Raw genomic sequence first — 16,920 nt, 5'->3', positions numbered from 1 at the left:
GCTTATCCCGGGGCCAACCAACGTGATAGCCGACAAGCTCAGCAGGGCAATATTGATGCCTCATGAGTGGTCTCTGAATCAGAAAGTAGCGGAACAGATTTTCTGCAAATGGGGACAGCCTTACTGCAATCTTTTTGCCAGCCCGATCAACGGCAAATGCAGCAGCTACTTCTCCCTTATCCCCCCTCCAGGGGAGTCATAGAGAGACACACTTGTTCATGATTGGCATCTGGGATTCCTTTATGCATTTCTCCCTTTTCCAGTCATATCCAAAGTGATCCAGAAAGCAAAGTTCTTGGGAAGCAAAATGATTCTGATCACTCCTTACTGGTTTCCCTTCCTTGGGCCTCATCTCGTAGATGAACCATGGACTCTGGACCCAGTTCCAGACCTCTTGACACACATGTCAAGCTCCCTTCACCCCTGCCTCCATACCCTCAACTTGACAGCGTGGCTGCTCCACTTCCATCCCTAGTCAGGCTTCATGATTTTTCACCTGCTGTGACCCATATCCTTACGTCTTCCCACAACCCTTCCACTAGGAAGTTATACACTAGCAAATGGAGAAGATTTTCTATCTGGGAAAAAGAGAAAAATGTAGACCCTTACACATCACCCATCCCTTTGGTGTTAGAATTCCTAACCAAACTTTTCCATCAGGGATCAGCTGCTGCTACAGTTAGAGTTCAATTGGCAGTGATATCAAACTTTCATTTGGGGCAATATGAGCCTAATCTGATGGACCACAGATTATGTAAAACCTTCCTTAAAGGCACTACCCTGCTGAGACCTCCATTTCAGGAACCTGTACCTCCTTGGGAAATAAATTTCATTCTGTCCAAACTAACTTCCCCGCCTTTTGAACCCGCACATTCATGTGAATTGAAGTTTCTGTCTTGGAAGACCTTGTTTCTAGTAGCAATCACATCCACTAGACGGGTGTCAGAGTTGCACGCACTGTCAATCAAACCTCGTTATTTGATTTTTCATAAAGACAGTTTCCCTTTGTACAAATCCTCCTCCTCCAGACTTGAAAACTGCTACAATAAAATCTCTAAATTTGCCACCAGTTCCAAACATTCCACCCATCATTGCCTCACCCTTCAATCCTTGAATTGGCTAGAAATTTCTAACCACCTGGACTACCTGCAACTATCCACAGCACATAGACTTATATTCCATCCCACAAAATACCCTGCTCTAGCTAATATCCTTCCCCCTTATATTCCTAACAGAACACTTAGATCTGAGCACCAGAATCTAATTGCTATCCACAAACCTAAGCGCCCTGCTGGCCAACTGCTCCTCTCTTATGCTCTAGGCAAAAAATGGAATTCCCTTTCCTCCACACTGAGAACCACATCTAACTCTGACAACTTCAAAAGCCAACTTTTCGAACACTTGTCCACTAAATGGAAATGCACCTGCCTCCACCATACTTAATCCTTGCTATCTCTGTGCCCTAGGGGTCCTTTCCCCTGGTACTCAGCTCTCTTAATCTCCCACAGTCTCATACCTATAACCCTTTACAAGCTCTCTTTAACTTCTTTAGCTTCACTATCTTTAACCAACTTAAAATTCCTAGAGCTGTGCTCACTTGACTAAACCTGTAATTAATGTAAATATTGTGAATAATTTTCTACTTTCTACTTTAATTATGTATATAAAGCAAGCATAATCTGATTCCTCAACAAATGTAATTTAACTGACACTCACTCTCAGCACTCATTTTCCCTTGCTTCAAAAGTAACTGAACCACAAGTTCAAAATGGCCGATGTTCTGTGAGCACTGCTATCACCTAGGTCTCTGATATACCCTGGATTAAAACAAACCCAGAAGGCAACGCAGAATTAATAATACAGAAATAACTGTGGATATGTACTGCTAATATCATCCAGCAAACAAAAGAGGAAGAAAAAGTGACAGATTCAGTTCAGAAACAGTAGGATTAACTAAGAGTTCTGAATAACAGCTTAAGCCTTGTGCTACTAAGGCCCTGCATCTGACTGCAAGATTGGTAAAACATTATACAGCAAGATGTCAAAAGAGGAAAATAATATGGAAACAACAATAACTAAGACCAAATTCTCAGTACTAGCCTCACCTGAGAAAGACACAACTTCAAAAAAGACAACTAAAACTGACAACTCTAAAACTACAAATAAATCCAAGACAGACCAGCCAGCTAGTCTGGAAGACATAAAATCTGCCTTATTACATATCCAGCAAGCAATAAAGGACTTATCATTACAATTTCAAACCTTTGGTGACTCATTCAGCCAAATAATATCCAGAATGGAAAAATCTGAGTCCAAAACAATAGAAAATGAAATAAAAATATACTCTATTTCTCAAAGAACCGATGCCCATGACAAAGAAATACAAAACTTACAAGCAAAAATAACAGACCTGGAAGCAAGATCTCAAAGGAACAATATCATCATCAGAGGAATACCTGAAACTGTACTTCATAACAATCTAATACCAACAATCAAGCAAATAATAAACTCCCTGCTAGGAGAACCTGAAGAAATGCAGCAAATAACAATAGAGAGAGCACACAGAGCCCTGAGGGAAATGCAAACACCACTGAAACCAAGACCTGTCTATATTAAAATATTAAACTACCAAGATGTAAATAAAATCATACTGGTAGCAAAGAAAAAAGGCACACTCATCTGGAATAATAATAAAATCTCCTTTGCTCAAGACCTCCCAATACAAATAAGACAAGCAAGACAACTAATATCTCCATACTGCAGGTTCCTAATAGAAAAAAAATCAAATTCCAGATGAAATATCCAAATCAGTTAATCTTCTACATCAAAGAGGTTAAATACATGGTCACTAACCCCAAAGAGGCAAAAGAGACATCCCTGGCTGTTTTCAAGCAAATTCCACCTTCAGAAGTGAAATAAATCCACAAAAAATGATAAAGGACCCTTGGGTGAAAAAACAACCCCATTCACGAGCACTCTAGCTGGGATCCAACTCTGAAAGCTTCCCCTTGCTGTCTAGGCCCTTAAATCCATGATGTGAGGTATGAGGAACACAGGAAAAGGAAGTACAGCCTGGGTAGAACCAAAAATCAACTGCCGTTTCCAATGCATGAATATAGGAAGGAGCCTCCTTCTGGGACATTGGTCTGCAAATTCAGTCCCCCTATGATTTTGAGGACTCCATTAAGACCAGTCAGTCAAAATGGATTTCAGCAAGCTCCAAAAGATTTTCCTGCCTGAAAAATGAAAATTGATCTGCACCAGCTAAAAGAAGAAAGCTGCATCATAGATGTCAACCAACCTGCAAGCAAAACCTTGAAGAAATAAGGTACTGTTGAACTGAACCATTCACTAAAACAGTACACCCAGTACTGTGTAGGTGAATGAAAATCCAGCCTTAAATAATAGGCAAGAAATAAACTGTCAGAAACAGGCTAGCTCATAGATTAATATTGGGAAAAAAAAGGAAAAAAAAATGTTAAATGTTTTATGTAAATACTAGAAATGTGTTAAAAGATCCTGGAGAGAAGTAATCTCAGGAAAATAGTAAAATAACCTAACAATCTTGGGGTAATGTAAATATAGCCTTAATATGTTAACTATAGCAGAAGGACTGTTTAGCTAAGCTGTTTTTTTTTTTATGTCTCTCTATACTTCCTACCTATGATAAATAGGTGCCAAGTATATATTTTATAACCCACACAGATTGATGTGGAAAAACATTACAGGCACCAAAGAAGGCCGAAATTTGAATAAATAAAGGGGAGGAAAAAGAAGTCAAATGAAAGGAAAATGTAAAAATGACAAGATTGATTGTTTAACAATATTACTATGGTACATATATTGCTATAATTTACTGAGAAATGTATATTAATGTGCTGTTTTAAAAATACTATTAGAAAGAATTAGTCACAAGACAAAAACAATGCATGCTGTACCTTAAATGCAATACCATAATTGTATAAATAATATGTTGGAAGAGGCTAGGGATATTAAGTAGCAGTGTTTGTTGAGGGAACTAGTTTGTTCAGCTTTGTCCACATTGTTTATAGTAACACAGGGGGGATACTATGGGTTAAATCTATATCTAAAAAGAAAACACATTCCAAGATTAGACGTAAAGGTAAACCATATAACGAACCTTCATCCTCCCCACCTGATTATTCCTGGTCCAGGGATATAGTGGTTAGGCGCAGAGTAGGGACAGGGATAAATAGATGCTTTCCTAAACCATCACACAGTAACACATACAAAGATAACAAAACAAAACTAATATATATGGCATATCTACGGAATACACCTAATAAATAAATGTGGGAAATAGAATCATGGAATGTTAAAGGGATCCAAAACAAGAAGAAAAGAAAACTATTCTTACACCTTACATTAAAAACCACAGACAACCTCATACTAATACAAGAAACACACTTGACTGCAGAGCAATGGGCAGAAATTAGCAGAAAGAAATGGATAAGTCAAATTATAGCTTCAGAGGGTAAAACAAGGGCTGCCATAATAATTAAAAAACAATTTAAGGAAAAAATGCTTAAAACCAAGGCTGACAAGGAGGGAAGATGGTGTTACGTAACATTTAGTAGTCCTACAATACCAAAACCTATAATGGTACTTAATGTTTACGCACCCTGTAATAACCAACAACACTTTTTTATGTCATTATACCCAACCTTAAACCAATTTAAAGATCACTACCTAGTGACTGGAGGTGACTGGAACACATATCAAAACCCAGAAAAGGATAAATCTAATCTGACCAAATCACATAATAAACAAGCCACATTAGCCCTTAATGAACTCAAACAAGATTTCAAACTATATGACCCTTTTAAATATGGGAACAGTGCAGATAAAACAGGGAAATTCACATTTTATTCGCAATGCCACAAAATGTGGTCAAGGATAGACTTCTTCTTAATCTCTGACATATTCATTAACATGGACCCAACAATAACTATACATACCAGGTTCTTTTCAGATCACTCCAAAATCACACTGAACATTAACTGGGACAAAAAGATATATTTAGAGAATAGGGGTCATAATTGGTCATTAAACCCTAATTTACTTTCCAAAATGGATGTAATAAAAGAAACAGAAGCAATACTAAAAATAGCTCTTACAAATATTACTAACTCCCAAGTACCAACTGACATAGAATGGGCTGCAACCAAAGCACAAATTAGAGGATTGTTTATCAAAAAAGCAGCATACTATAAAAAAATACAACTGAAAGAGGAGCATACACTGAAAGAGAAAACAGAGAGTCTTGAAAAAGAACTAATAAATAACCCTAAGAACCAAACAGAACAGAACTTTAAAAACTGCAAAGGGATCTATATATGTTAGAAACCAGGAACCTATCTTTTTATGATGCCAGAATGTTAGCCACTTATGCAGAAGAAGCTCAAATACCATCTAGAGCTCTGGCCAGAATTCTCTCCCAACACAAAAATGCCTCCAATATATCAGAAATAAACTACAGAGACAAAAACTACACAAAAAATGAAGACATTATTAAAACATTTGAACAAATATACTCTCAAATATATGGAGCACAAATACTACAAACCTCAAAGGAAGATAGAACTCTTTTCCTTCAAAACTGAAATTCCCTAAACTCAATTTAGACCAAGAAAAAAAACTAACTGGACCGATATCCATCAGTGAAATTATTACAACAATCAAACACTTAAAAGCGCATAAGGCTCCGGGTCCGGATGGACTCACATCAGAATTTTACAAAGCATTTGCCCGCTTGATAGCCAAACTACTATACTATACACTGAATTACATAATAAGCTATAAAATAAATGATACCCACTTTAATGCCTCTAAAACCATCTTTATATTAAAAGAACACACAGATCCCAAAATCCCCGAGAGCTACAGACCCATCTCCCTCTTAAATATAGATACTAAAATATTTATCTCTATACTTGCAAACAGAATTAAAAATCTGATAGAGAAAATCATTTCCCCAGAACAATCTAGTTTTACACCACATAGACAGACTAGTGACAATACATTAACATTAGATGCACTAATATCCTATGCTAACTGATACAATATCAACATCTACACAACGGTAGTTGATGCCCACAAGGCATTTGATAGGGTTAATCTAGAATTCTTACTCCAAACACTACCCTACATTAATATACCCAATAACTTCATTCAGATCATCCAAACTCTTTATAGCAACCCATACACATCTCTATATATAAATAAAATTTGGTCAAGTAGGAGTCTAATAAAAAATGGAATAAGACAAGGATGCCCATTATCACCCTTCCTGTTTAACCTATACCTAGAACCACTCCTTCTATACATTAAACAAAATACATACCACAATCCTCCATCAATACACAACTTCAAAATATACCTCACTGCATTTGCGGATGATCTGAACATATACTGCACTACACCAAATTCAGATATAAACAAAATAATAGCTGCAATTGAGCATTTCTCGACTATGTCTAACTGCAAACTAAACCTCAATAAAACTAATATTTTCCCCCTAAAAACACCCAAACTCATCTCACTAATACCATTGTTAAACACAATAAAAATAAAAGAAGAAACTAAATATCTGGGAATCACCTTTTTCCAGAATAACAAAGACTTCTACCAACACAATGTAAATCTTAAATGGCAAAATATAATGCAAGACTGTAAAAGATGGAACAACCTAAAACTACCATTCTTGGCCAAAGTATCAATAATCAAAATGAACATTTTACCTAGACTAATGTATATATTCATGACATCACAGACAACAATACATAATAAATTCTTCAAACAAATTCATACCTTCCTAGCAAAATTTATATGGGAACCCAAAAAAAACAGAATCTCCTATCCAAAATTAACACCACCCAAAAGCAAAGGAGGACTAAATCTACCAGATTTTAAAATGTACTACTCGATCATTAACACTAACAGAATATTAAGAATAGCTAAACATAACCCGTCAATGGAAAATTGGTCTCCTCTTTGGGTGACAATCTATTATAGATATATTAAAGCTCTAGGTTTCAATCCCAAAGCACTTCCATTCCTGAAGCAGAAAGAAATACAAACTTATAACATTATAGAGCCCTTAAAACATTCTATCAACTTAGCGCAAAAACTCTTTCAATTCTTGAACCTTAGACAAACCATGACCTTCATAAAAACCCAAATTTAAAAATAAACAATAAGATGCTGGACTTAGTCCCTTTTCCCAGACTGAAAGTTAAAACAATCCAAAATATTTATCCCTACCTTAACTGTTCAATACAAGAAATGAGGACCAACTTAAACATCCCTAAATCACACATAATAATCCTAAGACAAATCAAAGAACTGTGTTCCAGTTACCTCCAAAATGTTACTATGACCAATAATGACATAGAAACTTGTAGCAGGTTTTAGAAAACTATTATCACAACAAAGAAAACTATTACTAATTCATATAAAATGATAAATGAAATCAAATACCAGAAAGACCTCCTCTTCTCTAACTACTGGAGAAAAATTAAACCATCCATAGATGATCAGCAAATAAGCCAGGCAATCATTCTAACACTGAGGATTATACCCCTCAAAAAGTTAGCATACACTCAGCTCATGATCAATAATAATGCTTATTTTACACCTGCAATCCTACACAAATTTAACACATCAAAATCACCTCTCTGTCCGCACTGTAAGGACCAGATAGCTGACTTAATGTATGTATTTTGAAGCTGTAAACGTGTCTATAAACTCTGGAACTCTCTCAAGGTACAATTACAAAAAACAGGTTATCAAACATCAACATTAACTTGGGAATTCACTCTATTACATATTCTCCCACCCAACAAGAAAACAAGCAAATACACTTTTAACAATTTTCCTACTAATGAAACTGTATATAGCTTTTAAATGGCTAGATACGATAAATATCTCTTGGGAGGGTTTTAAACAAGTAGCTATACAGCACCTTTTAGCTCATAAAATATTAATAGATAAAAGAAACAAAAACATGAAATTCAGAGAAATTTGGGAAAAAACCTTTAATATCATATTAGCATAATTCATCACACAGCAACTTAGAAATACACTATAATGGAACCAAAGAACACATACAAGTTCAGATATTAAATAATAACTTGGATATTATGAATGTATATACTGTCTATATAACTGTGGAACTAACAGTGAAAGCATCTATGTACATAGTGTAAATAGATATGTTGTACGACCTATATCTTGTGGTATTTTACATCAATGTATAATATATATATATATATGGTCATGTTGTAAGATAGTTTTTATTTGTGACATTTATTAATGTAAAAATAAAAATAAAAATTATTAAAAAAAAAAAAAGTAACTGAATCACCCCTAACTTCTCTCTTAACAGATTCTTCCAACTATGTTTGTTGTAAATTCTTATTTGTGTTTCCCAATACAATGCTAACTTGTATACTCCTGCATTTTATTGTAATTTGAACTTGTACAATGCTTTCTTGGAGCTTTTCTCCCCAGGCCTCCACTGAAAATGGGTCATGTTGACCCAGTGGACTTCCCCGGTAACCAAACTCGAAATAAATAAATAAATAAATAAATCCTTCCTTCATCCCTAAAGTTTGCTCAGAGACTAATTTGAACCAAACTATGAAACTGCCTGTATTTTTTCCTAATCATTCTAACAGTGCAGAACATAAATTTCATCAACTTGATGTTTACACACAGTTATGGTTCTACATACATAGAACTAAGGAACTTAGAAAATCAGACCAATTGTTTGTGTCCTTTTCTGAAACTAGAATAGGTCTGCCAGTCTCTAAAGTGACTATCTAATTGGATTTCCAACTGTATTTCCTGTATCTACTCCTCCAATGGAAAGAACCTTCCATTTAAAATTAAGGCTCAGTCCACAAGATCCTTGTCCACATCTGCTGCCTTTCAAGCCAGGGTTCCAATTGACAGTATTTGTGCAGCAGCAACTTGGGCTACCTCTCATACCTTTGTTACTCATTACAAATTGGATTTGGCCTCCAGGGGTAGAGCCTCCTTTGGTTCCACGGTACTCAGGAGTATATTCCCATGAGCCACCCGAGAAAAAGGTGCTAGGGACGCTGTCCCATATGTAAGAATGAAGGCGAGATAGGACTACAGAACATAAAGAAGTTATGTACTCACCATAATATCCATGTTTGTAGTCCATCTCGCCCTTCATTCTTACGAACCCACCCACCTACCCCCGCCCTGAAAGGATCTGGAGACAGGATGGTATTGCCTTTGGTAAGGTGGAGACCTTTCAGTGTTGTTGTTCTTTCTGGATAACCTTTTCTATCTCTCTATAGTTAGCAGCAAACAAGATCTGGGGATTCGTACTAGTGGATACCTACCTTGCCACGAGCCAACTAAGAGACTTCGAACTTTGTAATCGACCGAGTCAGAGCCGAGGATGGTCTCTGAACCCATATGTAAGAATGAAGGGAGAGATGGACTACAAACATGGAATGTTATGGTGAGTACATAACTTCTTTTTTTGCTGTTTATGAACTAACAACAATGCCATTATATAAATCCTTTTAAAGTTTATATTTTGTTGTTGTTTTATGTATTTATTTATTTTTCCAGGACACAAATATTTACTTGGCTGGAACAGAAGAGGGACTCATTCATAAATGCTCATGTTCATACAATGAGCAGTTTTTAGACACATACAGGAATCACAAGGTAAGTCTTGATTTTTTTTTTTTCTTTTTAACTTGGAAATTTCCTTTTCATACATTTAGGGTAGAAATTGCAAGCTGGAGTTAACTTTAAACTCATCATGTTTAAAATCTTCTGACATTGCTATTTGCAAGAATAGGTGTCTAGTGGCAAATTTAATTGTGTCAGAGAGGTGTAGAGGTTAGCATTGCTGTCTCACAGTTCTTGATTCTATTGATCAGTACATGGCTGGAATGCCTTCTGTATTTTGTATATTTTGCACCTTCATCCACGTGTGTGTGTGTGTGTTTTGTGTATGTTTTGTGTATGTTGTGTATATACATCCTTCACTGGATAGTGTCTCATGTAAGACTGATTTTCTGATTGTGCTAATTGATTGGAAAGATTGGCTCTAGTTCCCTAAGATCTGAACCGAGTTACGCAAATATTGAAAATAAATAGTGGATAGATGGAATGATGGGTGGAATTAGATGATGTATGGGTTGATGCATGGGTGTTTGACTGGGTAGAAAAATGGTTGGCTGGATGCATGCATGAATGGATGGATGGGTGGGTGGCTGGTGGCCTGTAACCTGCCGTTTTCTGTTGTTTGAATAAGAAGTGTTGTATTACTGTTAGCTGTGGTGAGTCTTTTCTTAGTTCTTCACTCAAAGTTGTTATAATATAATTGCAAACATAGTCACACATGAATTAGACATCTGTAGTACATCATTGCTTAAAAAAAGAAAATAAAAATAATGTGTGCTGTATCAGCAAATTTCTAATCTTGTTAATGCTAACTACTGGGATAGCAGTAGCACAGTATTAACTGTTAAATGACATATACTGATCAAAATTTGAAAACTCTTTATTGTTATTGTCTACCAATGGCATTTATAATGAATGCCTAATGAAGTAACATGCTTCTAATATATTTGCACTATGTACATTTTAAAGTAATATGAAAGGCTTTTCATGATAATTGCAAAATTTCAAGGCATTTATAAACTTAGTATGACTCGCTCTGTCTAGACCGTCATATTATAAGTATAGATGAAGGTATTTTTAACAAGTTTAGATGAGGCTGAAACTGCATTTTGCATAAATTCCTTGCTTGGAAGTCAGTATATTTTTACATAATTTAAATTTTTTTCTATATGTACAATATAAGCATATCATCAGAATTCAGAATGTATGAGACTCAGTTATACCACAACATGATCATCATCTACAATAAGGAAAAGGAAAAAATAAGTCCTGTACATCTGACCCTCAATGCTATACATAAATATCCATTATTGTTACAGATATCACTGCATAACTGCTATATGACACCTGTTCTCTGTACTTATTTTCCCACACATTTGATTTATTTGAATGTATTGTAATTGTGTATGTTTCTGGTTATAGATTGTCATTACTCATTCCATGGTTGATAATTATATATTAGCCCTAATGAGAATAAATGGGATTATACCATAGATAATTTGAGGGGGCCCATGCATGAGATAAAACATTTAGGAGCTATATCTGTCCATTAGTGGTACAGGGGGCAGTCATAGAGCAAATGTTCTGTTTCCCATCCATAGATCTAAGTTACTCTTGAAAATGGACAGGGATGAACTTTATCTGGATGGGTTGTCTGCTCCACAGCAGCAGTATCCTCGTGAAATATACCTGTACCTCCAAACCATTCTGTTGATGTTGCAGAAAAGGTTTGAATCCCTAGACCACATATTTCTGATGCCATTTGACTTACTTATTTGCAGTAAGTCCATCAGTATTGGATTGAAGGAAGATTTGTATGCCAGATACAGATCATCTGTTAGCAGTCTGCAGGATACTGAGTATAGTGACAGGGCTTTGCGTCAGCATGTTGTTTAGGCTTTGTATTCTTTTACTAAGTTATCTCTGCGAGCATTCTAGATGTTGCATGTGTCTGGACAGGTACATGCCAAAGGGGGCATTATATTCAATGATTAGCCTAATGACAGCTGAGTAGAGGGGGTCAGGGACATCTCGGGATCTAGACACAATCCCTTTGTTTATAAGCTGTGTATTATAAAAGGACTTACTTATAACAATAGACACATGATGGTCAAAAGTTAGATTACTGTCCACGTAAGTTCCTAAAGCCTGAAAACTGGGTTAACTTTTAGGGGCATATTGTTAATATTGTAGTTCCCTGGGGTAAATGACTTCCCAAAAGATATAGTATTGCATTTTTTTGGCATTTGGTTTCAAACCATGAGTTTGACACCAGTTATTTATTTGAGACAAGTCTTCTTGTAGGATGGCTATGTCATATGGGGATTCGATGACTGCTCTTAGCTTGCAGTCATCTGCAGACTTAGTCAGCAAGATCCCTTTGGTATTGGCTTTTTTTTTCCAGAAAAAAAGATGCCAAACAGGAGAGGTCTCAAAACAGAACCCTGGGGGACTCCACTGGTGACTGGTCTGTTTGTGGAAGGTAACTCCCCCTATTTGATTATTGTCATCCTATCTGTGAGCCAGGTGGCAATCCAATAGGTAACACAGGGTTTATTCACAGTTTATGTAGTTTTTTTACTATGCCTGAGTGGGGAATTGTGTCAAAAGCTTTGCCCAGGTTGAGGTATGAGGTGTGTACTGTTTTGCATTCATCAATTGCTTTGGTGACATTTTCAAAAAAGTCCATCAGATTGACTAAGCATGGCCTGCCCTTGACAAATCCAAACTGAGATGGTTCTAGTGTTTGAAGGTTCCATATATCCTGATTGATTAATTCCATGATAAGGTCTGTAATTGACTGGGTCTGTGGAAGGTCCTTCCTTTTATTGGATTGGGCTATGGCTTCAGTTAGGGGTGTTTGACTGAATGTACATTTGTAGTTTGAGAAGTATTCTGTGTTTTATTCTTTTGGAGTTGTTGAAGACCAAACACGTTTAACAGGTGTGTTATGAAATCTTTCTCAGTTTGTTATTTAACTTGGAGAGGTGGTGTTAGCAGGTGGCCAGATGTCACTTGTGTTTAAGGATTTTCAGCTTAAATGGATTCTAAGTATATGTTTTGATTGTTTTTTAGGGCTCAGCATGTAGCCAGAATAGTAGTTGTATAGAGAGGATGGATGTCATTCCCAGAGCATTTCCAAGGTTTCATGCATTCTTTTAAAATAACTTTTCATACTGGGTATACAGGCCACTTAAAATATTGCAGAGGACTTTCAGGGACATTTTTGCTTAATTTTGAATTAAGCAAATAGTTTTACATATGGATAGTTTTAACATTTTGTTGTAATGATGTATTTTGCACCTCTGAGAACAGTTTATTTTCTTTGGAGAGTAGGAGGCAGGAGTGGTATGTATTACATTTTATATGTGATTTGTACTGCATTATTTGTTTCTGGTTGGCATTCTTTATGTTCAGCTCCTACTTCTGTAGGATATGTAGGGAGATTTTTCCTTTTGTGTGTGTGTGTGTGGGGGGGGGGGTCTTTTTTACAGGTTTTATGGTCTTTCCTTCTCTTTGAGTTGGGTGGTAAATACTTCTCTCTACTTTGGGTTTGGATCAGTCTTAGATCTAGGTTCAGTGGTCATTTTCTAAGCTTTGTGTTTCTGAGATAAATATATCATTCACTTATTTTTTAATGTGTTCTTCATGTTCTGATGTACTATATTTGATGTTTAAATGTTTTTCTATACCTCTGTTCTGTAGAACTTGAATTTACATTGTAGACATTCACTGTAGCAGTAAACTGGCTTTATATTGGCAGACTTGCATCATTTCTGACTACTTATCATTTGGTTTGTGATCTTCCTATGAGGGCCAGTACTGTTCTCACACCAACATTAGAAGTGATGTCTGTTCATGTGTTGTCCCTGTATAAGCAACACTGACTTGTGCTAAGACTTTACTACTTTGGAACAATTCATTGCAAGATATGTTCCTTGCTTTACAAAGTGCTTTGTGAATCATTAGACCTAACTTCCTAGCTGTTGCTTTTCTCTCTCAAAGCAGTTATTCATCAAAATATTCTCATAAACTTCTGATGTCAATGTTTTCTTCAGCTAAATCTATTAACAATTGTGCTGTGACTTTTGTTGTTGTTGTTTAGGCAAGTCTGACTCTACATGACCTCAAGGATTTCAGCACTCCAAACCTGTTTGCCTACCGCTGCTTCTTTATGCTCTTGTAAACTCATAGTCATTACTTAGTAGAACTGTCTATCCATCACAGCCTTTCCACTCTCTTCCTCATTTGCCTTCAGTCATTCACACCATCAGTGTCTTCCTCAGACAGTCCTTTCATCACATTATATTAGTTTTAGTTTTGCTATCAGATTATCTAGTAAAACTTTTTGATTTATTCAATTAAGAATTGACTAATTTGATCTTCTTTCAGTCCATGGAATTATTAAATGTCTTCTCTAACATCGCAATTCAAAGGCATTGATTTTCTGGTGTACACCCTTGTTATTTAACTTTCACAGCCAAGTGTTATTACTGGGAAGGCCATAGCTTTGACTATATGAACTTTTGTTGACAATATGATTTATTTGTTCTTTAATATCTTATCTTTTCTTCCAAGCAGGAATATTTCAATTTTCTGGCTGCAGCACCATCTGCAGAGATCTTTCAGTCCAGGAAATTAAAATCTGCCAATTTTCTTTTTTTTCTTTTTGTTTACTGTTGATCAGCAAAGCATTTTTTCACTTCCCACCTTCACTTTCATTAATAGGCTGTTCATCTCCTTAATTTCATTCTGAAGAGTGGTATTTTCTTCATATCTGAGACTGTTAATATTTCTCTTGGGAATTTTGACTTTAGCATCTTATCCGTCTAACCCAGCATTTTGTGTGTTATATTTAACATCTAACTTAATATGAAGAGTTGCAATATTCAGCCTTGTCAAACTTCTTTCCCAATCTTCAACCACTCATTTATTCCATATTTGGTTTTGTCTCTTTATTTTTGATTTGCATATAGAGTTTCCAGGAGGCAAATAAGATAACCCAGTATCCCCATTTCTGTTAGAACATGTGAGTGTTTGCCATGGTCCATGTAATCAAAGGCTTTACAGTAGTCAATAAGGCAAAAATAAATGTTTTTTTTTCTGGTACTTCCTTGCTTTCTCTATTATCTAGCAGATCTTGTCAATTTGGTCTCAAGTGCCAATACTTTTTTTTAAAAAACAGCTTGTTCATCTGACAGTTTTCTATCTATATATTGCCAGAATCTAACTTGTAGGTTCTTAGGTTTTAGCTTTCTGGTATTTGATTGTAATATAGCGATGGCACCAACCAAGTACACAAATGTTTCTAGTCACATGCAGGCCAGGAATTCAAAGGTCAGATATAAATATTGTTGTCCTGAGGAGCCTACAAAGATAAAATAATCATTTAAAGACACTACTAAAGGTGACTGTACAGGATAAATCCACACAAAGCATTATAGAAAGTTAAGATAAAATACAACCGATTAAGCGCTTTCATTCTTAGTATGGACTTCCTCAGAACCAAATGAACCTAAATGCCATTACTATATATATATATATATATATATATATACACACACACACACACACACATATATATATATATATATATATATATATATATATATATATATATATATATATATAAACACACACACACACACACACATATATATATATATATATATATATATATATATATATATATATATATATATATATATATATATATATATATACATGTATGTATATACACACACACACACACACACATGGTTTGTCACGTGACATAAAACCATCACATGATCACTACATTGCATACCAAAATACACATTAATAATTTTGCAATAACAGTCTATAAATGTAATGAAAACAACTTAAAAATACATATCAGCATATTTATAATTTAGTTGCCCTAATTTTCAACATACTATTAATTGAAATATTTTCATTTAGTCTTGCAGGGGTACTGGTGTTTACTCTAAGTTGCCAAATAAACTGAAAATGTCAACATTAACATGTTATTGAATGTTTAGTTAGTGCATTTATTGTATCCTTTGTCTTAATGCAATAATTGTGCTGCTAGATTCTCTTGTGTAAGGGATGTTCTCTTGTATCTGTGTAAGCTAAATAGACTACACCTGAAGTATTACAATTAAAATGGACCTTTCCTCTCCATCAGTCGAGGAAAGGAATAATGTCATCCTTTTCACTAATGTTAATGTATGGACATTGTTTACAACACCCACATTTAACTGTATTTTTACCAACTTTATCAATATAAAACTTCTGCTCACACTCTAAATCCTTTAAATTTGGTCTCCTAAAAATAAACCTTGGATTGCTTCCAAATAACTTCTTGACATAAATCAGATGTGCCACTACATCCCATTTTCTACCTCTTTAATAGTTGTACTATCCTAGTAATACTGAAGGACAAAAAGGCTATTAGGCTTTTCAGTCACTGCCATTTCATTATCCTGCTGGTTAAGTAGACAATTTCCCTTTTTAATAACAGGTTCATATCAAGTGTTCCTTTCATTACTTACTTCATTGATTACTTCCTGGTATTTCTTCCTGTAACCCTGTTCAATAAACATATCAAGTAGCTTGTTAGTCTAGAAATCCTAAGTAATTAACTTTTTGATAATACCCCTTTTATGATCCTGTGGATGACAACTCATGTAGTATAAGAGCGAATTACTGTTTGTGCATTTTCTGTAAAGGTTAGTTTGAATACAACCAGCCCTATCTTTTGAAGAGTTTATGTCCAAAAAATGACAGCTGTTCAAATTTAATGTGTAAAAGAATCTTAAAATTCAGTTGTACCTTCCAAATAATAAACAAATTCCTGGAAATGTAATGAAGTATCTGACCAAATTATGAAAACATCACCATGGAATCTATAGTACATGACACATTTTTGAAACAACCAGTGATTAAATACATAAAATTTCTCCCAGACTCCCATCACTGTACAACGCAATTGACATAAGGTGGGGGTGGGGTATTTGCTGTGCCCATGGTCACCCGTTTTGTTTGTAATATTTTATCTCATGAGAGAATGAAGGGAGGATAATTTTACTGTTACAGTTAACCATCTTGCAGATATTTAATTATGGTATGTGTCCTATATAGCTGTAATTATATTCTATAGTGAGAGTTACTGTAAAATGAAATCATAACAGTTAGGTAGATTTCTAAGAAGTACATTGTTAGCTATGCAAGATGGACAGTTAT

The 16,920-nt window shown here is 35.3% G+C and overlaps 1 protein-coding gene across 1 annotated transcript in view; it reads left to right on the top strand.

Annotated features, from left to right (window-relative positions):
- Positions 1 to 16,920, top strand: part of DNAI4 (dynein axonemal intermediate chain 4) — a 1,182,639-nt gene that overhangs the window by 923,332 nt on the left and 242,387 nt on the right. Inside the window, exon 14 of the mRNA XM_044085587.1 lies at positions 9,634 to 9,732. Coding sequence (XP_043941522.1) covers positions 9,634 to 9,732 — 99 coding nt within the window. The remainder of the gene's footprint in view (positions 1 to 9,633; positions 9,733 to 16,920) is intronic.

Source organism: Protopterus annectens, chromosome 10.part0 (genome assembly GCF_019279795.1).
Source record: "Protopterus annectens isolate FY-2018-M chromosome 10.part0, PAN1.0, whole genome shotgun sequence".
Taxonomy (NCBI): Eukaryota; Metazoa; Chordata; order Ceratodontiformes; family Protopteridae; genus Protopterus; species Protopterus annectens.
The sequence above is the reverse complement of the archived record's forward strand: the minus strand, read 5'-3'. Positions and strand labels throughout refer to the sequence as shown.